At 50.1% G+C, this 27,742-nt stretch overlaps 1 protein-coding gene across 1 annotated transcript in view; it reads left to right on the top strand.

Moving 5' to 3' along the window:
• Window positions 1–27,742, top strand: part of fmn2a (formin 2a) — a gene marked incomplete at its 5' end in the record, with an annotated part of 39,972 nt that overhangs the window by 11,064 nt on the left and 1,166 nt on the right. Inside the window, 12 exons of the mRNA XM_080016435.1 lie at window positions 6–1,006; window positions 2,928–3,069; window positions 7,483–7,570; window positions 11,377–11,438; window positions 15,461–15,552; window positions 15,674–15,803; window positions 16,128–16,274; window positions 17,384–17,443; window positions 18,282–18,402; window positions 20,560–20,652; window positions 24,031–24,082; window positions 25,575–25,724. Coding sequence (XP_079872561.1) covers window positions 6–1,006; window positions 2,928–3,069; window positions 7,483–7,570; window positions 11,377–11,438; window positions 15,461–15,552; window positions 15,674–15,803; window positions 16,128–16,274; window positions 17,384–17,443; window positions 18,282–18,402; window positions 20,560–20,652; window positions 24,031–24,082; window positions 25,575–25,724 — 2,138 coding nt within the window. The remainder of the gene's footprint in view (window positions 1–5; window positions 1,007–2,927; window positions 3,070–7,482; window positions 7,571–11,376; window positions 11,439–15,460; window positions 15,553–15,673; window positions 15,804–16,127; window positions 16,275–17,383; window positions 17,444–18,281; window positions 18,403–20,559; window positions 20,653–24,030; window positions 24,083–25,574; window positions 25,725–27,742) is intronic.

The raw sequence follows: 27,742 nt of genomic DNA on the forward strand, positions 1-27,742 counted from the left end.
GACAGACGCTGCCCGGCGGGGTTAAACCAGGTCACCCATCACCAGAGGATGGAGACCGTCTCATCCCTCAGCTGGAGAGGACGGTGGCGGATCTGCGGATTAAGATCGCGGCGTTGCAGGACAACACTGAGGCTCTGGGCGCGGCCAGCCACAAGGCCTCGCAGTTGAGAGGTGGGGGGAGGCCGGCGAGGACCAGCCAGGAGACCTCCGTCCAGACATCACCCGTGGAGGAAGGCTTCAAGTTTGAAGTGCCTTTTAGCAGAGGGCCCTCCTCCTCCACCCCCTCTGTCTCGGCCTCCATGTCCACGTCTCATTCGTCAAACTCTGTCGCTCCCAAGCCCCCAGAGGGCTTTGTCTGCACCTGCCAGCAGAGGCAGCAGCCCAGTGCCACCAGCCCACCTCCAGCTCCCCCACCTGGGGGATCTTCTCCAATGCCACCTCCACCTCCGCCACCACCCCCCTTCCCGGGGTCTCTCGCTCCCCCCCCTCCTCCTCCTCCACCACCCCCTCCACCTCCCCTACCTATGTCCTGGCAGGGGCCTTGTCCACCACCTCCGCCGCCTCCTCCCCCTCCTCCTCCTCCTCCTCCTCCTCCCCCACTTGGCTTTGGACCTCCACCTCCTCCTCCCCCTCCACCTCCGGGAATGGGTCCTCCTCCTCCACCACCTCCACCTCCTGGGATGGGTCCTCCTCCACCCCCTCCACTGCCGGGAATGGGTCCTCCTCCTCCACCGCCTCCACCTCCTGGAATGGGTCCTCCTCCACCGCCTCCACCTCCTGGAATGGGTCCTCCTCCACCTCCTCCACCACCGGGAATGGGTCCTCCCCCTCCACCTCCACCACCTGGAATGGGTGCTCCTCCACCCCCGGGGTTTGGGCCCCCACCTCCTCCAGGGCCCATGATGTCCATGATGGTCCAAGAGGACGCCCCCGCCAAAGCTGCTATAGAGCCCCCCAAACCAATGAAGCCTCTGTACTGGACACGCATCCAACTGCATGCTAAAAAGTAAGGACGCAGAGTACCTCTCAAGACATAACGCAGTGTTGTCTGGTCCAAACTTACATAGTTACGGATTCATTCATTTGGCCCGATGGTAATATAAAGTAATACAATATCACTTAAAATTAATATACAAAAAAATTGTTGAATGCTTTTAGAATCCTAGATTATGTTGTGGTTCTCCAGTACATTCATCTTGAATATTATATATTTTTTTGTTTGGTAAACCAAAATAATTCACAATTTTATGTTGAAGGGAAATAAAAGTTGAAACAATATACTGAGTGAAGCCTGGCTTCAAATCCACTGATCTTACCAGCCCGATCCAGTCCATTCAGCCAGCCGGTGAGCTCAGAAATACAGAAGGACAGACGTTCAAAATGCCTTAAAGACGACCCATTAGGTTCTGAAATCAAGTGGAACGATTGCTTAATGATCGCCAATGCCAGATGGTACTATAGCCCAGTAGTATGTGATGGCCAGTTTGTGTCATCAGTTTGAAATAAGAAGGATTGTTCCATGACCGATGATAGACTTTACAGATAGAACATAAATAAAATGCTTGGCTGATCACCTAAAGTGGAGACAGACATGAATCTTGGATTTATTTATTTTTTTTCTCAAAAAATGTGGAAACCGAAGAGTCTTAAAGAGGAAAACTCAGTCGCACAATCCAAGCGCCATAGCGATACAAATACATTGGAAAATAAAAACAATGTGGGCCAGGTGTTGGGGTGAGCAGTGGTTCGGCCCGTGCCAGGTGCCGTTTTCAGAATATAAGTAGAATCCTTTGAGAAAAAACATGACAAGTTCTGGATTAAGTTTAAATTCTTCTAACACTTTTTCCTTGGTTGTTCTTGGCTATTGCCTACGTCAGTAAATAACTTCACTAATGTATTTATATCTGCGTCAGAAACAAACTGTAGGAAGTTTCTCCAAGACCCTTGGATCTGTGTTGGTCTTTAAGAGAGATTGGTGTACGACTACAGAGCTTTGGCTGGTGTTACATACTAACATTTTCTTGCTTTAATTTGGAGCTAGCCAGATAGGTAGGTAGGTAAGTTGGCAGGTAAGTAGGTAGGTCCTTGTGTAGTTAAAAAGGTAGGTAGGTTAGGCAGGTAGGGTAGAAGGTAGGTAAGGAAGGTAAGGTAGGTAGTAGGTACGGTAGGTTGGTTGGTAGATATGAATATAGGTACGTAGGTAGGTAGTTAAGGTAGGTAAGCAGGTAGATAGGTAAGGTAGGTTGTAAGTAGGTAGGTAGGTAGGTAGGTAGGTAGGTTGGTGGGCGGATATGTATGTAAGTACAAAGGTAGGTATGTAGGTAAGTAAGGTAAGTAGGTAGATAGTTAGTTAAGGTATGTAAGAAGGTAGGTAGTAAGTAAGTAGGAAGGGAGGTAGGTAGGTAAGGTAAGTAGGTAGGTTAGTGGGCAGATATGTACAGTATGTAGGTACAAAGGTAGGTAGGTTATTAAAATAAGTAGGTAGTTAGGTAAGGTAGATACAATAGGTAGATAGGTAGGGAGGTGGTACTGTAGGTAGGTAGGTGGGCAGATATGTACAGTATGTAGGTGCAAAGGTAGGTAGGTAATTAAAATAAGTGGGTAGGTAGGTAAGGTAGATACAGTAGGTAGATAGGTAGGTTGGTGGGCAGATGTGTATGTAGGTATGTATGTGGGTAGGCAAGGTAAGTAGGTAGGTAGTAGGTAGGTAAAACCTCTGTTATTTAGCAAAAAAATACATTTCAGTGACAATTTAGTGACAGTGCACTGGGCTTGGACTTGTGAAGTCACACCAGTAACTTAATGGTAATTAAGCTTGAATAACACAGTGTTCATCATATTCATGTTTTATCATTACTATACACATATTCCGTTCCACTAACACATCACTAAATGGGATTATACTTCCTTTGCGCTCCCCGCTGTAGGCCCAGTGGCTCACTGGTTTGGGAGAAGATTGAGGAGCCGGCGGTGGATTTTAATGAGTTTGTAGATCTCTTCTCCAAAAGTGCCGTCAAGGAAAAGAAGAAGCCCATATCGGACACAATCAGCAAGTCAAAGGCCAAACAGGTATGTTGTCGTGTGTGTGTGTGTGTGTGTGTGTGTGTGCGCGCGAGTATACACAGGCCCGTCGACAGAAATGGCTGGGTCCCCGAAAAGGTCCAGTGAATGCGCCAGGCCCGGTTGGGGGGTGGGGGGATGTAAGAGAGCGAGTGAGAAAGTCTTCCCCGCTACATCTATAATAAAAACACTCTGTTTGTTTTGTTTGGACAAACGGCGACGCGCAGCGGAGCGAAGATGGCTCTGATGGCTGAGCGGAGATCGAATGCGCTCTCCCCAAATCTGCTCTTTAATCTTGCTTTTATATGAGCATGATTGTTGCCGGCCTCCATGGGCCCCCCCCTGGTGGCTGGGCCCCAGAGAGCGCCCCCTTTATGAGCGGCCCTGAGTGTACATACAGTTTATGGTTTGATAGGACAGCACACCTGAACACCCACCAGCATTAATAGGACTTTGGGATTGTCACGACACGTCTTGTGTCCCAGTAAGTAAGTAAGTCAAAAATAAAATAGTGAATAAGTCAAAAATAATTAGTGCTGTTTTGGGTTTTCTGATTCAGATGTTTCAGATCTTCTAGGCCGCTCTAGGTGGCCCTGCAAACCATCGATGTGTGTGTGTGTGTGTGTGTGTGTGCGTGTGTGCGCGTGTGCGTGTGTGTCCCCGCATCATGCGTTGGCATATTTATTCCGTCTCTCTCTACAATGTCCTTCCTGTCGTCCTCTCTCATCTCGTCCATCTCACGGTTCTACCATTCCTCCCTCTCTCTCCCCGTCGTTCCGAGTGACAGGAGGAACTGCTGCAGCCAGACAGTTATTATGTGGTGTAAGCTCTGGCTCCCACTACCACCCCCCCCCCACCCCCACCCCCACCCCCGCCCCCGCCCCCCTCCGGTGGCACGGAGCCAGCGGCTCGCGTGCGGTGAGGGAACCTCACCACGGTGATGACTGCCTGAAAGAGAGGGAATACAAGGGGAAAGATAGAGGGAGCGAGGGGGGAAAAGGGAGGGAGGCAGAGAGAGGCCTGGGAGTTGTAATTTGCAGTGCAGTCACTCCTCTGGCGCTTTCTGAATGATTGAGTTTAATAGCCACACTGTTAGTTTCACCACCCTGTGTCCTTTAGATCGCACGGCCCGTCTGCGGCGCTGGAAATTTCCGATCCATAAATTAGCCGGTACTTCTTTGCTTTGTTTGCTTTTTTTTTTTTTTTGCTTTTTTTAAACCCCGCTGTTTACTTAAATCTCTCCTTTTAATAGTTACGCCGAGAATTTGAATCGGACGCGCTTCAGTTCAAGGCCGGTCCAGGCGCTTTTTGTTCAGCGCTTCGGATCTAAGTGCCGCCATCTTAACAGCCATGCACTCGTGACATAGAAGTTGGAGAATTGTTTTATGAATATGGAAAAAAAAAAAGGGGGGGGGGGGGGGGGACGGACAGTCACAGGTTACACCTGTAAATGTCTACACCTCCGGTTTTAAATGATTAAGCCGGTGTCACTGTTTTTATTTTTGAAATTGACTATTGTCATCTCATCCAGGAATCCATTGTCACAAAACCAGGAACCTTTTTTCTTTTCAATAGGGACCGTTTTCAGTATTTCTGCTTGGAAATCTCCACAGATCAGTAAGAGCAATCAGAGTCACTCGAGCATCATTGCAGGAAGAAGGAACAATTGTCCTCGTGTGTCCTCTTGATGAACTATTCTCACTCAAGTGACGGCTTTGTTGCCTGTCGTTAAAAAAAAAAAAAAGCACAATTACGCCTTCGTCGCTACGCCGCCATCTCATGCGGGCCTCCCCGGGGCGGTAAGAGCATTGACCGCTTAACGTCCGAGGCAGCCGGTGCTTTGTCTGGTACGAGTCAGGGTCATCTCGCTGTGAGAGGGTACAGCGTTCCTGCCCGGAGCTACCGCCAAAGAACGGCTTTGACGTCAGAGCCGAGCCGAGGACACGTATCTAGAAGATCTGAGGGGGCCAAAGGAAATGCCCCCCCCATGCGTCAGTTACAGATTCGCGTCGGCCACCGGTGCCGGGGCCCACTCCGCTCTGCGTCCTTTTAAAGGCTGGGAAATAGGAGCCGGCTCACCTTTTTTCTTTTGCCCCCGGGGTGCACCGTCTGGAGGTTCGGATAAGGCCGCGAGTCCTGCAGCTTAGCGCACGGTGTGCACCAGCAAATGTCCGTTACCGGTCCAACAGGTAGTAACTGTGTCATCGAGGTGTTGGAGGCACGGGGGCTGTGGTCGGGACGCCGTTGAGGAAGACTTTTCTACTTTGTGCTGATCTCCACGGTGCAGGCCCCGAAGGGCTGACTTTTTTGATAATGGGCAAATGGTGTTAGCTCTGGCACTGTATGACGTACTCCAAACTCAAAATAATTGATTTAAAGTTCCACCCCCACTGTTTTGAATTTGTACACTATTTTTTTCCGCCCCCATGGAATGTCGGTAAAATGAAAGTTTTGGTTTGTTATGAAAGAAATTCGATTATCCCCAAAAATTCTTCAAATAAGCTCCAAAATGTGTTTGAGCTCAATTCCGCCCGAGTTGAGTCGATTGCTGCAATCGGATGAAGTTAGTTCAAAGTAAACTCAATAATACCCCCAAACAATGACGGTATTAAAAGGTTAAAAAAATAAATAAAAGCGATGACAAGAGCACTCATCACCGCTTGTTAGACGCCCGCACTCCGCTTCGGGTTTTCGTGTTTTTGTCCTCTTATTTTAAGTCTTGCCGGGCTTAACACGCCGCCCTCGCGGGGGTTTGGATGCTCGCATGTGATTTGGAGCCGCGCAGGATTGATGGAAATCCATTCTGGCCGACGTTGAAAACAAAGCCTTAATCAGACGACCGAACGGGGCAGTCAGAAAAGTGACGCACGCGCCGCATCGAGGGATGATTGATGCGACATCAAGCGCGCCCCTTGAAACCCTAAACGCTGGGAACACATGGTTCCGATGAGGAGGAACAAAAAAAATGCGGAATTTTTGGGGAAAGAGGGAAAAAAAAAAAAAATCTTTCGGGATTATTGTTACATTGTTTTGAAACGCTATTGTTGAAAGAAAGATGTTTGCCACTAAATTAAATATTGCAGAAACGTTCATGGTGTATACACCCATCTGCAATTTATTTTGCGATGGGGGTCGGGTCCCTGATTAGAGAAATGTGATTTGAAAAATAACTTATTTATGAAAACCTTTTTTAGATTAATACTGCAAAATATAAAACTGTCCTTGTCAGACTGCACAATGTTGTTGAATGAAACATACCAGAGTAGTGTCATCTTTATGGACGAGAGGGTGGATGGATGGATGGGTGGGTGGGTGGATAAAACATGATCAACTGATAACATATGATTGAAGACCTTATTTTCCACTTACACCACCCACCCCCATCGGTCAGCATCATATCTCCATAACTGCGTCTCCCGGAGTTGCGGCGGGGGCCCGGGGAAAGCCGAAAAAGCGCAGCCTCTCCCGCCCGGTGATATAACTTCCAGTTTGTTTGAAAGGGGCCTGTGGTCTGTGTGATCTGGTTTGGATGGAAGCGTTCTGTCTGGATGGTGGCAGAGCTTGAGTTTCCTTCTCCGCCCCCCACCCCATCCCGTCATCCCTCCCCCGCCTCCCCCCAAAAAAAACCCTTTGCTATCCGCAGCGCTGCAGACTGCTTGCTCAGCCGGGCTGTGGTTCCGTAAAACCGGCACGAACGTTGTTTATCATGCATCGACTTATTATTCATCCTTGGGGGAATGTTGTTTTTCACCTTCCTTCCGTCAATTTGGGGGGTAGTTTCTGTGGACTCTGACCCTTAGAGGCGGCGATTGTGAGCTCTGCTATTTGCATCGGGGGAGGTTCAGTACGCACCCCCGAAACAATCCCACTGTACATTCTGCCATCGCCATGAATTATAATCACTCCATAATAGCTGACCTTTCACGGTCACAGGCAAAAATACATTTTTCGATGCCAGAGGTTGAATACATTTTCGATAATGCTCTTTTTTGGTAAACAGAGGTTAGCTCTCTATCTGAAGGATCTGGAGGAGAAGGCTAAATGTGGAAAATTAGGAAAATAGAGAACATTGTCAATCACCCTAATTCAACTGGACAGGATAACGATCTGCATATTTGTGGGTGAATTTGCATTTTCTGCCATGAAAAGGAAGAAAAAAAAAGATGAAGAGAAGTGAGGTTCATGTTCTTCAACCCGTTCCGCGATATAATCTCTCGTGTGTGTGTGTGTGTGTGTGTGTGTGTGTGTGTGTGTGTGTGTGTGTGTGTGTGTGCGTGCGTGCGTGCGTGCGTGCGTGCGTGCGTGCGTGCGTGCGTGCGTGCGTGCGTGCGTGCGTGCGTGCGTGTGTATATTGTGATGTATGTATGAATTTGTGTATACACTACAATAGTATGTAGAGTAATACACCCCTCCCTCCCTCAGGTGGTGAAGCTCTTGAGCAACAAGCGTTCCCAGGCCGTGGGGATCCTGATGTCCAGCATCCATCTGGACATGAAGGACATCCGGAACGGTGAGCGCTGGCGAAGTGGTGTGCCTTTTTTTTCCCGCACTCGCCAAAGATTTGGTGACTGGCCTGGCAAGAAGGTGGAAAAAGGCTTTGGAAAGTCGACGCTCGCTCGATGTCTTCCTCCTGATGTCGACAGAAATGTCAGGAGCTTCCCCCCTGGAGCCGCCCTCACATTTAGTGGATGGAACATGGACCGCCACCAAGAGATAACTGGAGATAAGCGCTATCTGTGTTGGGTCATACGATTTAAAAAGTCTTAATCTACTTCCTGTGCGCTCATCTTGCCGCAGCTGTTGTTGAGTCCGTTGCCAAGGACGACAAACTCCCACAGATAGTCATCGTCGTCGGCGTAATTATTCTCCCCCCGTCGCGCGCCTCCGTCTCGGGCGACGGCGTCTCCTCTTCCTCCCTGCGACGCGCTCGACCCCGGCTCGTCCCAATCGTTTTGCCGCGGTGAAGTCATTCCGGAGACGGCGGTGGAGCAGGGGACCCGTCCCCCTGTTTAACTTACCCTCTGGCTGCTTTCTCGCGCGGGTTCGCATTGCGGTGAGGACCGGCCGCCGGAAAAATCCGGGACCGACTCGCCGCAACGTCCATGTGGGTGCGGAACGCGGCGCCCTCGCGTCTTCGCCTCTCAGGTCAGAGGTCAGCAAGAAAGGCCCGGAGTGGGGCACGGACGGGTTCCTCCCTCGTCGGCGCCGCCGTTCATCTCCGGCGTCGGGACGGTTTCGGGCACACAGCCGGTAATTTAGCGCCGATGGGAGAGTGCGGGACGAGAGGCTCTCGCTCTCCTTTGTCCTCCTTCAAAAGCCATCCCAACCGACCCTCCGTCACTGGTGCGCGCTGATGGATGGCGACGTGGGAACGAGGACAACTGTAATCCCCCTCACCCGCTCAAATGGTAAAGCAGACATTTTGATATATTTGTATTCAGGAAACTCTGTCGTCTCCCTCCTCGTAGACCATGTGGCAGCAGAGAGGCTCAGCGCTGTGATTAAATAATCACGGAACGATTTGTTGACAAAAGGGAGAGTAGTCACTCACGATTCCGTTCGTTGCCCGGATCTGGTCGAGTGAATCGCTATTGCATTCATCCCCCCCCCCCCGCCGCCTTTTTTGCTTTGTTGACAACGACTTACTTGTGCGTCTCTCCTACAAAGGATGAAAAACAAACAAACAAAAAAAAAAAAAACTTAATCGCTGATTCAGATCGCGCCTGCTTTTTAACGACGGCCGAAATATCTCAGCGAGACGTCAGGGGCTTTTTAAATTGTATTTTTGTATTTTTTTTATTGTCGTCCCCCCCCCCCCCCCCACAGCTGTTGTTGTTCCCCGAGACTTGGCCGACAGCGCCGGGTGTTTCATAACACACTTCCGTGCTGCGTCTGCTTCCCGTTCAGCCTCCGCGGCGTTAGGACGGCGGTCGTAGGCGCCACTCCGGGGTTCGGCTGTGGTGGTGAGGGGTGGGGTGGGGTGGGGGGGTGGGGGGGGGGTTAGACTCTGGCAGATGGATGGAGGGGTTTTGGTCATGGGAGGGTTTTGTGTCGGACGATGATAGGACCCTCTCTCCCTCCCTTGCTCCCTCCCCCCGTCTGCTAACACCCCTACCAAGGCAGCCAGCCGCTGGTTGGGACAATAATGAGAACCAAATGAGAGAGAGAGAGAGAGAGAGAGAGATTCCTGTGGTGGCAGTGGAAGAGGAGAAAGTGTGAAAGGGTGGAGGGGAGAGCAGACGTGGAGACACGGGGCCACGCTGAGGTCGTCCTTGCGGCGAACAGTAGAACGACCGTGACATTGGCAGGAACGCCCGGAAAGCTGAGGACAACGTGTGAATAACGGAGATTAACGGGGGAGGAAAAATGTCAAAATAGGTCAAATGCACATGATGACATTTTGACAAGCGCATGTAAAGGATGACGTGCAGCCGGCCGTTACTGCAAAAGAAGCCCCTGATAGGGTGTTTACAGTATGTCACATGTACCAGCCACTCTGAAGGGGGTATTTTGCGGTAATGACCGACTGGCTCCACATTATCATCATTATTACACGGCTTACTAAATAAAAGATTGCAATGAGACGGGATATTGATTTTAAATGATTTCTTAAAGGTGCAGTTTGTAGAACTTAGCGCTAAGCTTGCAGATCGCAACTGACTGAATAGGTCTCCCCGCGGCGGGGCAATGGGGCGGGGCAAACGCGGCGGGCGGCCGCCAAACTTGCGATTAAAAAAGGCCAAAGGCCAGTGTTTGGTTTTTCCGTTCTGGCTACTGTAGAAGCATGGCGGTGCAACGCGGCACCCCCCGTGAAGCGTACCCGCTCCGTGCGTCTATATAAACGGCTCATCCTAAGGTGACGAAAACGCAACGATTCTTGTTTTCATGGCACTATACACTGATTTAAACATACTTGTGAATATTATATTCCATTTCTGCCAAGTCTGTTCCATGAATTCCACACACTGCACCTTTAACTGGCCCGCAAAAGCAGTTCCACAACAACGTAGCGAACAATTCACCCAGAAGAACCTGCGCCCGGCATGACAAAGGTACCTGCTGTTATTGTCTGCATCCGTCTCTTCAAGTCAATGGTGGTTTTTATGCAGCGTCACAGGATGGTGTCGCTAGCTAGCGTTGGCATTAGCGTGCGGGCGGTGTGAAACGAGGGACGTGAAACCACGCCGAGGAAGTGGTTTCTCCATGACGACGGTCGCTATTAACAGGCCAGGGGTAGTTATTCGGAAAATCCTGACCGCCCATTGTCTGACCCCTGTCAGCTTCCTTCATGGGTGGTTAAAAATGGCCGCGCTATTTTAGTTATTTTCCCCGAGTTACTTCCCTTGAGTTAGCGAAATCCGCTTTAAGCGGAGCGCTTATCCCGGCCGAGCTCGGGGAAATTCTGTGAAATGAACTGGAGCTGCGTCGGAGACTGCATTCCATTTAGCTCATGTTCTTTCATCCCTCTGAGATGAACGCCCCCCCTCCCCCTCCCCCACCCTCCTCCATCCCTCCCTCCCTCCATCCCTCCATCCCTCCATCCCTCCCTCCCTCCCACCCCTGGTACCTCGACAGCGGATCGGCAGATCAAAACAGAGTGAGTAATTTGGGCGGCCGGTGCGTCGGGGTGGGGCGGGGCGGGCGGGGCGGGGGTGACGCACATATAGGTGCTGAGTGCTGCGCCGGCTTTGGGCGATTGTGCGTATGGCAACACCTCGGCCTCGCCGCCGCCGCAGACCCCCGGGCTCTGTTTGTCTTTAAACATTTACTTTCAAAGGATTAATGCTCGCGGGCGCCGGGTCCTTTCTCGCCGAGACAAAAAGGCGACGCGAGGAATTCAAACACGGGAGTTCAAACACAGATCCGTGGTACCTTTGACAGATTCCTAAGACCTCTGTATTTACATTGCGCCGGGTTGTTTTTTTACGGGTCGGGCCCCCCCACCCCCACCCTCCGCCCGCTATCGGGGAGGGAGCCGATAACCGCGGCGCTACGGTCACAGCGAATGGCCCGTGTCACATCCTAATTCCTAGTTGGTTCCAGACACGGGGCTCGGGGGAACCCAATTTGACATTCGCCGGTGAAAAATGGCGATAGCGGGGTGGTTTGGAGCGCGGGTGGTTTGGAAGAGATTCGATTTTAATGTGCCGGTTTGGCCCCCGCGCCGCGGCGATTGCGCCGCCGTCGTTTTCATGCCTTGTTAAGGCCGGTTGATTGATGGTGGCGGAGGAATGTCAAAACACCACATTATACTATTTACATTTGTGTATAGGTTTAGCTGGTCCCTCCTCACGCCCTCTCTCTCTCCTTCCCCAGCCATTCTAAATATGGACAACGGCGTCGTGGACCTGGAGACGCTGCAGGCCCTTTATGAGAACGTGAGTACGGCGACCGACACAGTCAATCCTCCGCCGCCGGAAAAACCAACCAATCCTGCGCGTCTGCACAAAAATCTGCGCTCATTTGCGACACTGCCTCGTCGTATGACTTGCTCTTTCCCTGTATGGGGAGTCGTTTTTTTATTTATTTATTTATTTATTTATTTGTTTATTTTTTATCATGTGAGGAAATCCGAGAGCGCTCTCTCTCAGAGCCGTGACATCAGCACAACAAATAGAAATTGTTCGCCGCCACTGACTGAGCGCCGCTGGGTTCTCCAACAACTGCAAACCACGCGGAGCGCCGCGTCGCGTCCCTTTCAGGGCGCCCTCCTGAGATCGGCTGAAGATTACCTTTGCGTACGTAATAATAAAAAAAATTTAAATAAAAAAAAGAATAAAAAGTTTTTTTCCCGGTTATTAATTAAAAGGGAATTAGGGCGAGAGGTAGTCGGGTTTTTTTTTCTCATATACAGTTTTATTTTTGAGTGAGAGCTTCGTGGAGGGGGGCCAGCGCACCGCGAACATGCCCGACTATCTGGAGTTGATATTCTATGATATTCCACTTGAAAGGGAGAGCTGAAGGAAGTGTGCATTAGATACCAAAACAAACAGGCAAACCGCAAAACCCTACTGGTATGTGTGCGTCTCGTCCGCCGCCCTTTTTGGATTTCCTTGGGGGGGGGGGGGGTTCTCTTTTTAGGACCTCCGCCGCAGATCTGATCTTTTGACTCCGCTCGGCACCCCCAGTCCGGCGGGAACGCCAGGAGCCAAGGAGCTGAGAGGAAAGCCCTCCTTTAAAAAAAAAAAAAAAAAAAAAGAATTAACATTTTTTTTTTTAAACGTGTGTGGTGTGGTTTTAAAGAGAAAGGGTAGGAATATCTGGATGTCGTCTGAACGCTGCGCGGGGAGCTGCCAAAGCGGCGTGGCCGCGGCGCGGCGTCTGGCGTCGGCATGAAACGAATTACGGAGCTGTCGTCAACGCTTCACCGTACCACTCCATCCCGGCTGCGATGGGCGCGGCCCGGCTCCGTCTCCGCGGAATCACTCGAGGACCTGTGGAAGTTACACCAATAAATAATGGAACATGAAAAGGGGGCATATTTTCTCAATTCCGATCGCTGTACGGTTTGAAGATGCTGTGAAATTCCTGCGCGCGGCCCCTTGGCACGGCTTCACAGCGGAGGCCCCGGACCCCTTGGCCGCCGGAGGCGTATTAATAACGCTGATCATGGGAACGAGACCCAAGCCCGAGACGCGGCGCTGCTATGAACCAATGTGTCATAACCGAGGATCAAAAGGCCCCCAACCTTTCCACTCACCCCCAGACTGCATGTTTATCACCCGCTCTCCCTCTCATCCATCTCTCTCTCTCTCTCTCTCTCTCTCTCTCTCTCTCTCTCTCTCTCTCTCTCTCTCTCTCTCCCCCCTTCCCTCGCCGCCTCGGGCGATGTTATTGAGTCGAGAAGCCAAAATGTTTCTCTTTTGTATTGCGAGACTCCATCCTGTCTGTGGGTCTCCAGCCCCCTAAACCGCAGTTGGCAGCGTAGCCGCTCTGTCTTCAGAGAGGAGAGGGGCTTCTGCTGGTTCCACCCTCGCTCGCTGGGCTACATCGCACACACCGCCCTCCCTCCTTCCAGTCCGCGCTCTCTCTCTCTCTCTCTCTCTCTCTCTCTGTCTCTCGCTCTCTCTTTTTGCAAAAATACACACCAAAACAAACAGGGGGCACGAAACAGCAAATTTTTTTTATTTGGATACATTATACACACACACGTGCACATATGCATACAGACACACACACACACACACACACACACACACACCCACGCGCGCTCACACACACACGCACACACAGACCACACACACACGCACACACACACACACACACACACACACACACACACACACACACACACACACACACACACACACACAGAGTGAAAGAGCTGCTCAGTCTGTGAGCTGCAGGATTAGAAGCACTCCTGCTCTTTGAACACTAAGCCACGCAGCCAGTTAAAGGGGTCACAGTGATAGCGGGACACCCCCCCCCCCCCTCACCACCACCCCCCCACCCCTCCACCCTCCCTCCACCCGAATAATATCACAAGCCATAATCTGGGTCCAGACTTCAGGCTGTGTGAAGTTCAGAGAGACTCCATGTCGCTGACGGTAGCCAAATGTCACATGGAGGTAGGATAAAATGAAGGTCCAAATGTACTATCGTCTCTTTTTTATGTATCCATTGGATTTCTATGAAATTGTTTCTATTCTATACTACTCCGGCTATACAGTCTATCCACATTTTCTATTTTTGAAAAATAAAAGCTTATATAAAGTAGGAACAATTCGAACTTTTGCTTAAATGGTGCTCATCAAATTGTAGTGCAGGGTCATCCAAGCTGCCTTATGGTGTCATAATAATAACAATAATAATAATAATAATAATAATAATAATAATAATAACCATTTCTTTGCCCAACTGTTTTGCCTGACACTGTACCGAGCCAGCCCTCGTCAGGTGAGGGCGGAGGGGATGTGTCCACCACCTTCAACACCTTGGCGTTCAGTTAGTAACCACGCCTCTGTTTAACCACTGGAGAGAAATTTGAAAAGCAGGACGTGGAATTGGCCGGAGGTGGCCTTTAGCGATGAGGTCACACGAGGCCTTGCTCTTGCCAGGGCCGAGTCCAAATTTTTACAATGCAAAGTACAATTCATCTTTCGGAAACGGGTACCAAGCCAGAGGAATTCCAGAAATATTGTTTCAGTGAAAATTGAGTGACACAAAGGGATTAGGGCGCTGGATGGCTTTGTTTATCCCTGAACTGGCAACCCAGCTAATGAGAACCACTTGGTGCAATTCTGGAATTGCAAATACAAGCATAGCCCGCATCTGATGTCACGTGGGACCGCGTTTTCTCGCGCTCGCAAAGCGGCGCAACGTGCCCCGCCGATCCAAAGATCACACGCTAATGCCTACTTGTCCCCAATTACTCCCACGCCTCGCCGGACCCAAGCGTTTGCCCTTTTTAAAAGAGAAAAAAAAAAAAAAAAATGGATCTGCTTCGGGTTAAATGTATTTGCACTTGAAAACGTCTCGGGAGAAGGCGAAGCGGGACTCGTCCTTGTCGACACAAGGCAGTGCGCGGAATACTAATCGTTCCCCTCGATGCGTTTGATGTTCCCCGAGGTTTTTCGGGCTGGGGGCGAAAACGCCAAAGAGAGAGAGGGTTGTTCCGTCCTCCTTCTTGCACTCGGGCTCTGCAGTGTAGACCCCAGGGAGAGAGCGTTTACATTCTAAGGATTTACGGTCTCGCCAGCCCGCGCCCGAGACGCGTTTTAAACCTCCGTCGTCTTTCTTTTCTTTGCCGAGGGAGCGGAGTGGGCATTTCTGGCCCGCCCGGCTTTGTAAACCACCTTGTATAAAAGTGCGGTCCAGAGTCTGACAGCGGCGTAATGAGCAGGAATGCGTTGTAGCTGAAGGGGGGCCGGTGCTGTACCGTACTTTGGTCTCCCATTCCTCCGCGTTTTCCACCAGCTACACATGTTGGCCGGTGGCGGGAAGAAAAAAAAAGGAGAAAAAGACGCAACGCTGAGCGCCGTCTTCATGTTTGTTTGTCTTGGGATCAATATCAGTGTACGTAAACACAAACATCTCCGCTCGGCTGTTGATGCTTGGCGATAGACTACGTGACTGCGGAAGATATAACAAATGAAGAACATAACGGCGCGGGCCGCCGTCGGCCGATTTACGGCGTCTTGAATATGCCGTAAATTGGGTTTTTTTCTTAAGTGAACCGTCAATTTCAGGAAGCTATTTCTCAGAATGTGGAGGGTTTCTACTCAGCCAATGTCAGTTTTATGAGGTTCTTCTTCAGCCTTTGGCTTAGGATAGGGGGAGCGGGGATGCCAGGTCTGTCGTTTTTCATGACATATTTACAACACATCCTGGCATTTTTCTGTCTGATCGCCAGTTGTGTGTCCACTCGGTGCAACATTTGTAACATTTGCTCGGTCGACAGAGAGCCGTAGATGACGAAATGGACAAGATCCAGAAGCACGTCAAGTCATCGGAGCAGAAGGACGGCACCAAGTCGCTGGACAAGCCCGAGCAGTAAGAAGAGAAGCCCAGCGCCGAAATTAATTCATCAGGCCCCCGAAACGCTGGGAAAGCAGATGTTCCGCTGCGATTTTTTTTTTTTGGTCATGTCGTGACTCCTATTTCCATCCATCAGGTTTCTCTTCCAGTTGTCACAAATCCCCAATTTCTCCGAGCGGGTGTTCTGCATCCTGTTCCAGTCCACCTTCCACGAGTGCATCTCCTCCGTCCTGCGCAAGGTCGAAATCCTTCAGAGAGTCTGCAAGGTGAGCGGCGAGCCTGCTTTCCTTCTCCTTTCAGTTCTTTTCTGCCGTCACTTTCCCAATCTCTTCTCAAGGCTCCTTCCTCCCCTTTGGGGCTGTTTGGAACTTGCATAGGGATCGGAGTGGCTTCAAACTGACCTTTTGTGAACGCATTCTTCTCCGAGGCCACGACGATACGGCCGAACGGGGCGGGACCCCCTCTCCCTCGCGCCGCCTCGCGTTGACCCCCACATGTCTTCTTCTCGCACCTGTCTTCTGGGTTGTTACTTACCCCCCCCTCCCCCCCCCCCCCCGGCCCTCCCCTGTGCACCGTCTGCCAAACGCCAGTCGCTGCAGAGCGGGAAGTGCGTGATGCAGATCCTGGGGCTGGTGCTGGCCTTCGGCAACTTCATGAATGGAGGGAACCGCACGCGGGGGCAGGCCGACGGCTTCACCCTGGACATCCTGCCAAAACTCAAGGACGTCAAGAGCAGCGTGAGTAGGATCCCTGAGGAGCAGGGACAACAGGCTACCTTACACCAAAAAAAAAAAAAAAAGAAGTGTTTACTATAGCAGAGAGAGGCAGCTACACTGCACAAAGGTCTTTCTCAGCCACTTTATAGTAATACACAATATTTATATACTGTTTGTTCATAGTATATAAAATAATGAATAAAGAAAACTGCAATGAAATCACTGTTGATAAATTCAATGAATTTAATCAATTTTTGAGTGTTTTGTGCATTGATAATTAAACAATATCATGAACGATTAAGTATTATTACACATAAAGGGGCGAGGCTAACAGTTGATAGCGGCATGCAACATGCAGGTATATGGGTGTGGGTTTAGCAGTGTGCTATAGCAGCAGATGTGCATTGAATAGGTTCTTCTCTTTTTGAGCTGGAAACTGAAATATATCGTCATGACATTTTGTTTCTTTAAAAATGTGACAAAATCGGCGTTACAGGTCGTAAATGTATCCCTGCGCCCCCTGCTGGTTGAAATCAACAGGAAGCCTACGGAAGGCGTGGATTAGTCCATTTAGTGGCTCTTTACGTCACAAATAGAAGGAGAAGGCGTTGGCTGAGCCGGGTCTGCGGAACCACATGACATCTTCAGAATGAGACACGATCCCTGCTCAGCCCCCACCCCACCCCTCCACTCCTCACCCGCTTCTTGGCATTCTCGGTCCCTCGCCTGCGTTCGCGGGGGAACCTAAACCGTGGTGATATCGAGACCCTTCGCCTTCCGAATTGAGGGGGTGGGACAAAATGCCGCTCGGTACACGGCGCTTAATCAACACAATAAACGGGCTCTCCGTGCCCTCAGCGAATGCCTTATACGGCCGCGGTGGTGTATGTTTTTTTGAGGCGGTGGAATGACTCAGGTACCAATAAATAACATCAAACTTTCCACCAACTCTGATTTATGACAGCCAGCCCAGGAAAACAAGGAGAAAAGTTGTGTTTGATGTATTATTCTGTCTCTCGACTTGTTTAGCCTTGACAGGCCACAAATTAAACCGTCCTGCTCCGAAATGATTGGATTAATAAATAAAGGGATTTTGGTTTATTTATTTGGATCCTTTCCTTGTCTTTCAGGATAACTCCCAGAGTCTTTTGTCCTACATTGTTGCTTACTATCTAAGGCACTTTGATGAGGTATGTTTTGGTTCCTGTTTATTTGAATGACTTTGTTTTTTTTGTTGTTTTTCTTTGTTTTTTTTACCCTGATTTACTTAGAAATCCTTCCAGACCCCTCGTTTCATCTCCTCTTGCCAGAGGATACCATGGCTTATCCTTTATCAAATTATTTATTTTCCCTTTCCTCATTTAGGCAGACGCAAATCTCTCGCTCTCTCACTCCCCTTCGCCCGTTCCCCTCCATCCCTCTCTCTCTCTCTTTCTGTCTTTCTCTCCGTCTCTCCCCTTCTTTCCCTCCTTCTCCCTGCTCTGCTCTGGGTTTATTCAAACCTGCAGTCGGTTCATTGGCACAGCATCCAAAGAAACCCTAGTGTAAATAATTAAACTTGCCAGATGAGATGAACTCAGCGGAGAGAGCCGCCCGCCAAAGTCAACCTGCAAAACATGGCTCACGCGCTCATAATGACTTTTTAGCAACAGCGATCGACAGAATGAATGTGCACTTTGATTAGCAGAACTTTTCACTTTGCCGCTCGCTGTTTGCCTGGATCGGTGCCGGTCTAAATGGGGGATGTGTGAACACGCTGAATACATCACTTTTTATGTTACCTGCTGGTGAGGTTGATTCCTGCGTGAAGATTGTTGCCTTTGCCAGAGTGTGTGTGTGTGTGTGTGTGTGTGTGTGTGTGTGTGTGTGTGTGTGTGTGTGTGTGTGTGTGTGTGTGTGTGTGTGTGTGTGTGTGTGTCCATTTGTGTGAGCGTGTATCCCTGTCTCTACATGTCTGTGTGTATGTGTGTGTGTGTGTGTGTGTGTGTGCGCGTGTGTGTGTGTGTGTGTGTGTGTGTTGTGCTCCAGGATGCTGGCAGGGAGACCTGTGCCTACCCTCTCCCTGAGCCCCATGACCTTTTCCAGGCCTCCCAGATGAAGTTTGAGGACTTTCAGAGAGATCTCCGCAAGCTGAGAAAAGACCTGAACGGTAAGCGTGCCAACCGCATTTCTACAAATGTTTTTCTTCTCAGCGAGCCATTCCAAAAAGCTTTAAACTCCTTATTTACAACGAGCTTACCAGGTAGTAAACTTGAAAAGGCGCTGGTTATGGCAGGTGTCATATCATGTTTACGAGACCCTTACAAGGAGACTTATATAAGCATAAATTATGAATTAATCCACCCACATATCTTCTGCCACAATGGAAAAATCTCCTCAACGTAGCCCACTATGGTCATGTTTGGATCGTGGGAGCAGGTCAACAGAGAGATAGCATCTGTTTGTCGTACAGACGACCTAACCAGAAGCAGATGTGGGTTCTCAGAAGTAGACTCCTGTTGGGCGCGGCGCGTCTTCACTGTCTTCATGAGGAAGGGATCAAAATATAAAGAGGCCGACGGTTAGAGGGCTTCCACTACCTGCGGAAGGTCCGTGGGTTCGTCCACGGGGCCGGGGCTGAAGCGGGGTCGGTTCTCTCGGCGCTCCACCGCATCGCCTGGCTGACCCTGGAAGCCAGAATCCCTGAAAAAGTGATTCTTAAGAGAGAGTTCCGGAAAATTCCAACATGTCTTTCTGGATATGTTGTGTGTGATGACTTTGCCCAACGGGGTCTTATATATCATCCGCTGTTGGACGTGTGCGCTTGACAAGCAGCCCGATGAGTCTTGCTGATCATATGATTGATTCATACATTTAGTACGTGCATGGACAGTGTACGTGCAGTATATCTGTTATAAGCGTTCTGGTAAATAAAGTGTAAGAAACATTATGGTGCAGGGCTCTGTCTCAGGTCGCTCTAGGAGGCTTTTAAACTCAATGCCTGCGTACCCTGACGACCAGAAGAGCTCAGTGGGAGTGTGGAAATCAGCTTATGCTCGGAGAAAGCCAATCTGATCAGTCGGGTCACGAAAATGAAAAGATATCCACGTCGCCTAATGAACGATGCAGTGGGGAAATATTCACTTTCATGACCCAGTCTCTACTCACTCAGCACACGGAACACTTTCCAAGCATTCAGCGGACCACAGGTGGTAAAAAGCTAATGTGTGTTCCGGAGCAAGAGAGACTGTGTGTGTGTGTGTGTGTGTGTGTGTGTGTGTGTGTGTGTGTGTGTGTGTGTGTGTGTGTGCGGGCGTGCGTGTCTGTGTGTGTGCGTGTGCATGTGTGTGTTAATGTCCACACCATGCAAGGAGTGCACACAGTGTATCTGCGCGTGCTTGCATCTCAATTGACAATAATCCGTCCAAACCTGGCCTCTGTTGTCCGTGACCCTCTATGTATCTGCCCTGCTAAATCTATCAGTTCTCCGATCCGCGTGGCCTTTGCCAAATATTGTTTTTTCCTCGGCAACAATCAGTCTTTTGGCCGTTCATTACGGGTAATTCATAAAAACGGTGACGCTCGTGGGGGACCGGGGGGCCCGCGTGCATTTCGTCCTCGGTGCCGGCGCTGCGCGATGGCCCCCGCCTGAATGCATATTCGCATGCGATACCTGAGCGGCTCCTCGCTGCCGCGGCTGAGCCAGATGAGCGTTCTAGCAGACGCCGGCTTTTGATGACAGTTCCCCGAGGGGGGCTTCCGATAAGTGGGCGGCTCCGCAGAAATGCGCTTGGCCGACCCCGAAGGACAGCGGCAAAGCGGTGCCGCGGGGACCGCTCGCTCCGCCGTCTTCAGAGGAGGTTCCATATGGTCGACCAATTACAATTTGCCCCGTCGGCCTCCCCCCCGCCAGTCCCCAGTCCCCCCCCCTGCCAGTTCCCTTGGCCCCTCGCGACCCCTCCGCCAGCGAGGAGCGCACGGAGCGATCATGGCTGCAGATAGAGCGTGACTCCAGGGTTCCCCCCGGGGTGGCTCCGCAGGCCTGCTCTGCTCCTCGGGGGTATCTAATGGGTTGTTATGGCTTCACTTCCACCTAATCAGCAGAAATGTCATCAAATGAACCGGAGTGAGGGCAAAGTATAGGTTTCTAACGTCGGCCTGTTGCTGATTCAGCCGAATTAGAGATTGAAATGAGAGCGCAGGGCGAAGGGGGAAATGTGATTGATATACTGTAACGCGCACACCCACCGTCACGCTACTGCTAATACACTTCGAGGCAGGTTTTTATTATATTACTCTGTGTTTATTTGCCCTCCGCTTCTTCCAGCCTGCTCGGCCGAGACTGAGAGAGTGCGTAAGGTCTCCTCGGAGGAGGATCTGCAGCCCTTCAAGGGCAAGATGGAGGAGTTTTTGAACCACGGTGAGTCTTTCTCCTTCACATTGTTACGCCGCCGTCGTTTAACTCGTACCCGGTGTCGACGGACATCCGAGATATCCGGGAAGAACCCGAACGGACCGCAACGGGCCCTTTTAACGTCTTGCCTTCGCGGTTTGATGAACTGCTTCCGCATATGATAGATGGCTCATGCTGTTTGGATCCCGACCTCGTAAAACAAACCCTGTTTTGGTTTGTCTTTAAGGAGGAACCCGTATCTCCAGTCTAAAAACCGTGTTATCCGGCGAAGGCTTTATTCAAACTGTCATACCGCTTTCCACGCTTTAGACACTCAATGGCTCCATTGGATCCCCGCCCCTCCACCTCCCCAGCCCGACCCGTTGGCGTCTTCCACACGTAGCCCGTCGGTTGTCTGTTTCTTTTCATCACTCGCCTCGTTGGACTAAAGCAAATAAACGCTTTAATACACAGCGTTAGGTGCTCGCCAGGAGGGCTCCTAAAACAGACGTGATGTATCGGCTGTGGAATCGAGACTTCGTAATGAATCCGGCCTCGGAGGGCCCTCCCAGCTTGTCGCCATGTTTGTTTTTATTACAGCTACGCGGCGCGCGGGTTGGCGGCCGCCGACCCACGCTCCCCGATCGCTTTAGCAGCCATCCTCCCGCCGGCTCAAAACATCTCTTTTTTTTTTTTTTTTTTTTTTAGAGATGTTTCGTTCCCTAGCTGCTCCTTATTACAAGGTTTACGCTACAGCACTGTACCAGCAATTTCAATCTTCGGATTTTTACCACTGCTCGGCGAAAACAAAATCGGTGTCGAATTATAACGTCACGTTCAACATGTCCGGCAAATTCCATTGAAAATGCAGCGCGTGTTTACACGGCCGTCAAATATCATAAAATCGGGCTTTCATCTGCACGATCTGATGGCTGCAACAGTATCGGGGTAGCGCCATCCACTTCAAAGGTGTAAGTCGGTTTGTTTTGCTTGTTTTAACATAACACGCCAAACGCCATTTACTGCGTGGGACAAGGCTTTGAGTCTGGCCAAATCCAGTTGACTGTGACCAATTTTTTTGATGCGGCCGAGCTCGTGGGCCTCTTCCCCAAATGCTTTTGTATTCAAATGAGGACGTAATATCTAGCACATGTTCCTTTTGCTGTATCGTTCATTGTCCTTGGGTTGCAGTTGAGAGGAAGTCAACCGATGAAAGCACGCATCCCGCTCCCACTCTGTCCTGTCCTCGTTTTATTTTTTGTTGTTTTTCTTTGTTAAAAGACAAGTATGGCCGCCATCCCTTTGATGCAAACGACAAGGTTTGCCCTCTGTCAGCGCCGTAACCGGGATACGTGATTGGGCGCGGGGGTGGAGTGTCGCTCCAGACTGAATTCTTTGGGTGCCTCTGCTGTGGTGATGAAGAATCAAACAAAAAGGGGGGAAAAAAATATAAAAACAGAAAATAATCAACTCAAACGTCTTAGTTTTGTTATTTCTGTAATTTCTTAAAAAACCCCAAGGTTGAACAGTTTCTGGCTCCACAGCTCCAGCCGCTCTTGTTTAGCTTCTGACCATGAAACCGACCACAGAATAACAGCGGGAGCGGACTTGTCGGGGCTCGGCTGTTTGGTCTAGCTCGATTTTCCCCGCTCGCTTGACAAATTCTCATGCATGCGAGGCTTTGATGGAGCCTCTGTGACTAGCAGAAAGCACCGGCCATGTGATAATCTGTTTCTGATGGACGTGAAGATTAGCGAGGCTGGTGCCATGCTCTCTCCCCCCTCCCCCTGCTTTCTTTCCAACAAATCCACGATCGCCTACTGCCGCCTGAGGATTGCATCATCAGGTGGCCAGCGGCGAGTACGACCCGGGGAGACGGAGGCGCTGGCTGCGCCAATATATGCCGAAATAATCAATGAAAAGTACCAGCATGTTAATCCACAGCAACACTGCACACTAGCCTGGCAAGCGTATCCCACAATGCATTGTTCGGGCGGAGCCGTGGGTGATGGCTCCTTGCTAGTTTCGTCATCAACCGTGCGAGTGGTGCGATACAGGAAGTCCAAGAAGCCTCGGGTTCTTTTTTGGCACATGCTTAAGTGCGCCGGGCGATGTCGTTTGCCGTTTCCGGACGTGGCAGGGGGCTAATGGAATTCTGTTCGATCAAATGAGGAATTCCCTCATGCGGGAATCTTTCATTCTCGTGACCGACGGAGGAGCCTCCGCGAGCGTCTTGGATCCCGGTCCCTTTCAGCTCAGGAAGGACGGTGAAACAAAAGCCACGGTGCTGATGATGTAGGGACGTTGTTTTTTGTTTTTTTTTGTTTCTTTGTTTTTTTCTTTCCCGGCAAACCCCATCCCCCTCCGTATTATTTACTGATCTGTCATCGTTTATTGATGGGCCACGGGCGCGGGGAGAGCGGAGAAGAGGGAGGCAGCCCCCCCCCGCAAGAATGATTTAGCAACCTGGAACGGTGCAGAGAAGGAGACGGTCCCGTCGGAGATGTCAGCGCCGCCCAGATGCGGCTCTGGCTTCAATTACTCGCCGGCGATCAGATATTCCCGGGGATAAGAAGGGCCCGGATGCGTGCGCCAGGAAAGATCCCCCCCCCCTCGTCCCGTCGACTGTCACGCGCGTCCCGGAACGCCGTGGAGAGGTTACGGGCCGTTTGTGATCATTCGAGGGTTTAAGGCAACGATGGCTCACGGAAATCCTTCGTCGCACCGGGAAAAGCCGTCTGGGAGAGAGCTTAGTGGGTCCTCCGCTGATGAAGTTGTTAAAACGGCAAACTCCCCTGACGGATCAGTTCTGAAATCAATATTGTTTTTTGTCGTGCCCCCCCCCCACCCCCCCATGACAGGGGGGAGAAAGCTGAGGCTGCATCGTAGGAACGGTTTCGTTCCACCCGGTCCTTCCCGGGTGTTGTTTTCCGAGGGCTGTCGCGGTTCACCGGCGTCCTCCCCTCTCGTAATTTATAGAACGGTCAGAAGGGTCTTAGCGACCCCGCCGCCAGTGTTTGCGGCCCGCCTCGAATGTCGACCTCTATCTCTCTCTCTCGCTCTCTCTCTCGCTCTCTCTCTCTCACACACACAGTCATCAGTCTCCATTTGAAGGAAGCCTACACAATGGAACTCTTGTCCAACAATCTGCGGTCCCCATTTGTCACTTGTGTGGACAGAGGACGGTCCGAGACTTAATAACCTGCGGTGGCACTCGGCTGACCTCGGAGACCACTGCCGAAATAAGTAACGCCAACGGGCGGAATCCTCTTGTATATACCTGGTATTTGGAGAAGGGCGGGCGGAGGACGTTAGCTCTGACCCCGTGACGAGGCGTCTCTAACCCCTTCCACTTCCAGGTATGTGCTTCTGTGCTCTCACCGTTTCTTTTTTTCTGTTCCGCAGCCAAAACAGAGCTTGAGACCCAGGAGAAACAGCTGACGGACACGATGAAGATGTAAGGGGGGGGGGCTTCTGTTTTATTTATTTCCGTGGGTTTATCCGATTCCTAGAAAGCCCCCACCCCACCCCCCATTCCATTCCATTCCGAAGCATCTCACGTCCTCGCTCGCCGCATTTAAACTTGTATTTTGTGAGTCGAAAATACACAAAAAAACGCCGCCGGCTAGGCTAAACACTTTTGGACCCCGGGCGTTCGCAATCGGGAAATTATTGCCGGGCTGCTTTGTCAATATTTAGGTCCCTCAGGTTACTTGGGTTACATGCAAAGCGCAGGTCCTCATGCGGAGCTTTAGGTGGACGGGGGGCCCTCGGCACGCCGGGTCTGCGCTGTTTATCTAAGCGGGACGAGAGGAAGACAGCCCTGGCTCCAGGCTTCTGCGAACACTGGCGAGGAATGCGTTCCTATAGCGCACTCCAAACAAAGAGCGCCCGCCGCCGTATTGATCAACCGTGAGCGGCCGCAACATCAGTCACTTTCCCCCGTGTCCTCCCCTGCCTCGCGCGCCTTCTCCCTTTTCCGATATTTAACTGTTCTGTGCGCCTGATTCACTGCTTCCCTCCCCTCTCTCTGTGCGACATGTGCGTTATATGTGCACGCCTGCCAAATGCATGGACGGTTACATATAGACATCGGCATGTCTACTCAGACGTGGTCATAAAGTACGCATAGACATGTGTGCGTACGCACATTCATATAAATGCACGTGTTGGCACACGCTTGTACATACGCACACACCACCACAACACATCCATAGACGTGCACAGACAGCTCAGCGGCATAGATGTACAGTATATGAATGTATTGTACCTTGGATTAATGGGTAAATATTTATATTATGCTTTAATTTATCTTTCGACCTAAAGCGGCAATCCTTAAGATAATTTTGTTTAAATATAATCATATGTTTGACGTTTATTTTTTAAATCTGATTTATTTATTTTTTTTACACTTTATAAGAAACTGCAATTCAATGTATTCAATGTATCTGCAATTCAATGTATTTTTTAAATCAGATTTATTTATTTATTTATTTTTTACTTTTTAAGAAACTGCAATTCAATGTATTTGCCTTGCGTGTGCTTCTCCATATGCCGCCGTTCAATGTTGGTGGCGGGGTCCGCCGTTCCCGCCAAGAGTGAATTTGATAAACGTTCAGAGAAAAGAACGACGCCCTCCAATGAAAAAGTATCCCAAATATCACCTCAAAGTGGGAAGAAAATAGAACAAATGAATGGATGAAAAGAAGGCATACATTCACTTAACTCAACACAGACAATGTTATGAATTTTCACTTTAACGTGGTCAGTCGTCTTGGGTTTGTGTTTTTGTGCATTATGATTGATAAGCCTTTGTGGGCTGTGGACCGTATGTGCTCGTTTTTACGCATTTGCTTCAAGCGAGTGTCACAATGACTCGGTGTAGTTTTGTGTGATCGCACGCCGTGGTATTTCAACGCCAACCTCACACGTTTGCCCTCCGTCCTCAGCTTCATGGAGCTGAGCGTGTTCTTCTCGGTCAAGCCCAAGGGGGGAGAGAAGGAGGTTTCCCCGAACACCCTCTTCTCCGTCTGGCACGAGTTCTCCACGGACTTCAAGGAGCAGTGGAAGAAGGAGAATAAGCTGATGCTTAAGGAACGGTGAGCACTAGGATCAGAATCGGTTTATTCCGCCAGGTACATTTACATGGAGGAGGAATCTGCCATGGTGAAGGTTGGTGCGTCGACAGTTACAACCGACAATTAGCATAAAAAAGCGTAACAGTTGTTAAGAATGGTCAAATATACAAAAAATAGCCAAATAAAAAAACAAAAATCGTGAAATATACAAAAATATACACCGATCAGCCACAACATTAAAACCAGTGACAGGTGAAGTGAGAACCATTGATCATCTGGTTCCATGGCTCCTGTCAAGGGGTTGGATATATGAGGCAACAAGTGAACAGTCAGTTCTTGAAGTCGATGTGTTGGAGGCAGGAAAAATGGTGAAGCGTAAGGATCTGAGCCACTTTGACAAGGACCAAACTGTGATGTCTAGACGACTGGGTCAGAGCATCTCCAAAACGCCAGGTGTTGTGGAGTGTTCCCGGTATGTAGTGGTTAGTACCACTGTCCAAGGAAGGACAACCGGTGAACCGGTGACAGGGTCATGGGGCCCAAGTCTCATTGATGCACATGGGGATTGAAGTCTAGCCCGTCTGGTTCGATCCCACAGAAGAGCTACTGTAGCACGAATTTGGTGAAATAGTTAATGCTGCTGTGATAGAAAGGTGTCAGAACACACAGTGCATCACAGCTTGCTGCGTATGGGGCTGTGTAGCTGCAGACCAGTCAGAGTGTCCATGCTGACCCCTGTCCACCACTGAAAGCACCTACAGTGGGTGAGTGTCAGAACTGGACCATGGAGCAATGGAAGAAGGTGGCCTGGTCTGATTAATCATGCTTCTTTTACATGGTGTGGATGGCCGTTTGCGTGTGCGTTGTTAACCTGTGGAAGAGATGGCACCATGATGCACTATGGGAAGGAGGCAAATTGGAAGAGGCAGTGTGATGCTCCCGGCAGTGTTCTGCTGGGTCCTGGCATTCTTGTAGATGTTACATTGACACGTACGAGCTACCTAAATATTGTTGCAGACCAAGTATCCTCCTTCATGGTAACTGTATTCCCTGAGGGAAGTGGCCTCTTTTAGCAGGATAATGCCTGCCGCTCTGCAAAATTTGTTCAGGATTGGTTTGAGAAGCACGACGAGGAGTTCAAGGTGTTGACTTGGCCTCCAAATTCTCCAGATCTCAATCGGATCGAAACATCTATGGGATGTGCTGGAACAAGAAGCCTGATCCAGGGGAGCCCCACCTCACAACTTCCAGGACTTAAAGGATCTGCCCCTAACATCCTGGTGCCAGATACCACAGGACACCTTCAGGGGTCTTATGGAGTCCATGCCTCCACGGGTCACAGCTGTTGGTTTTGGCAGGTGGTTTTAATGTTGTGGCTGATCGCTGTACACAATATACACAATGCTTACGATATAGCATCCTTTCCTGTTTTAGCTTAATGGTTCATTATGATCAATGATGAAGCGCGACTAATCGTTCACTGTCCCATTGAAAAGCACGTAGGCCTGATGCCACTAACTACATGCACATAACATTTTCAATTTATATTAAATATGGGCCAAACTTTGTGATTCAAACAACTTTTAACCAGCTCATCACCACTGCAGCCAAGTGCATTACAGTCTCTGTTATGATCCTGAGTAATATTTCTTCCCCCTGAACGTACCTAGGCGTACCTTCCACCGGCCTTACAGCAATATTCGAATCCCACCAGGATTTTCTATTAGAGCCGAAGCGCGCGTTGCTTTATGTCATGTGTCTACGTACCCGGGTATGGTAGACCGCTCTCCGTCCTGCTAACTAAACAGCATTCCAACTGCGCCAGCGTTCCTGCATTTGGACCTCCAACCAAGCGTGAGTTCCCAAACCATTAATAACGCAGAGTACAAACCCCCGTGCACGCTGAAGATCCTATCAAGAGTCATTCAAATTCATGGAGGGAACCAAACTGTAATGACCCGCTTCTTTCTCCTCACCCCCGGTAATGAAAAGAACACATGCAGCATCCAGATCGCTCCCAGTGGTTTTTCGATTAATCG

This window comes from Zeus faber, assembly GCF_960531495.2.
Source record: "Zeus faber genome assembly, chromosome: 16".
Taxonomy (NCBI): Eukaryota; Metazoa; Chordata; class Actinopteri; order Zeiformes; family Zeidae; genus Zeus; species Zeus faber.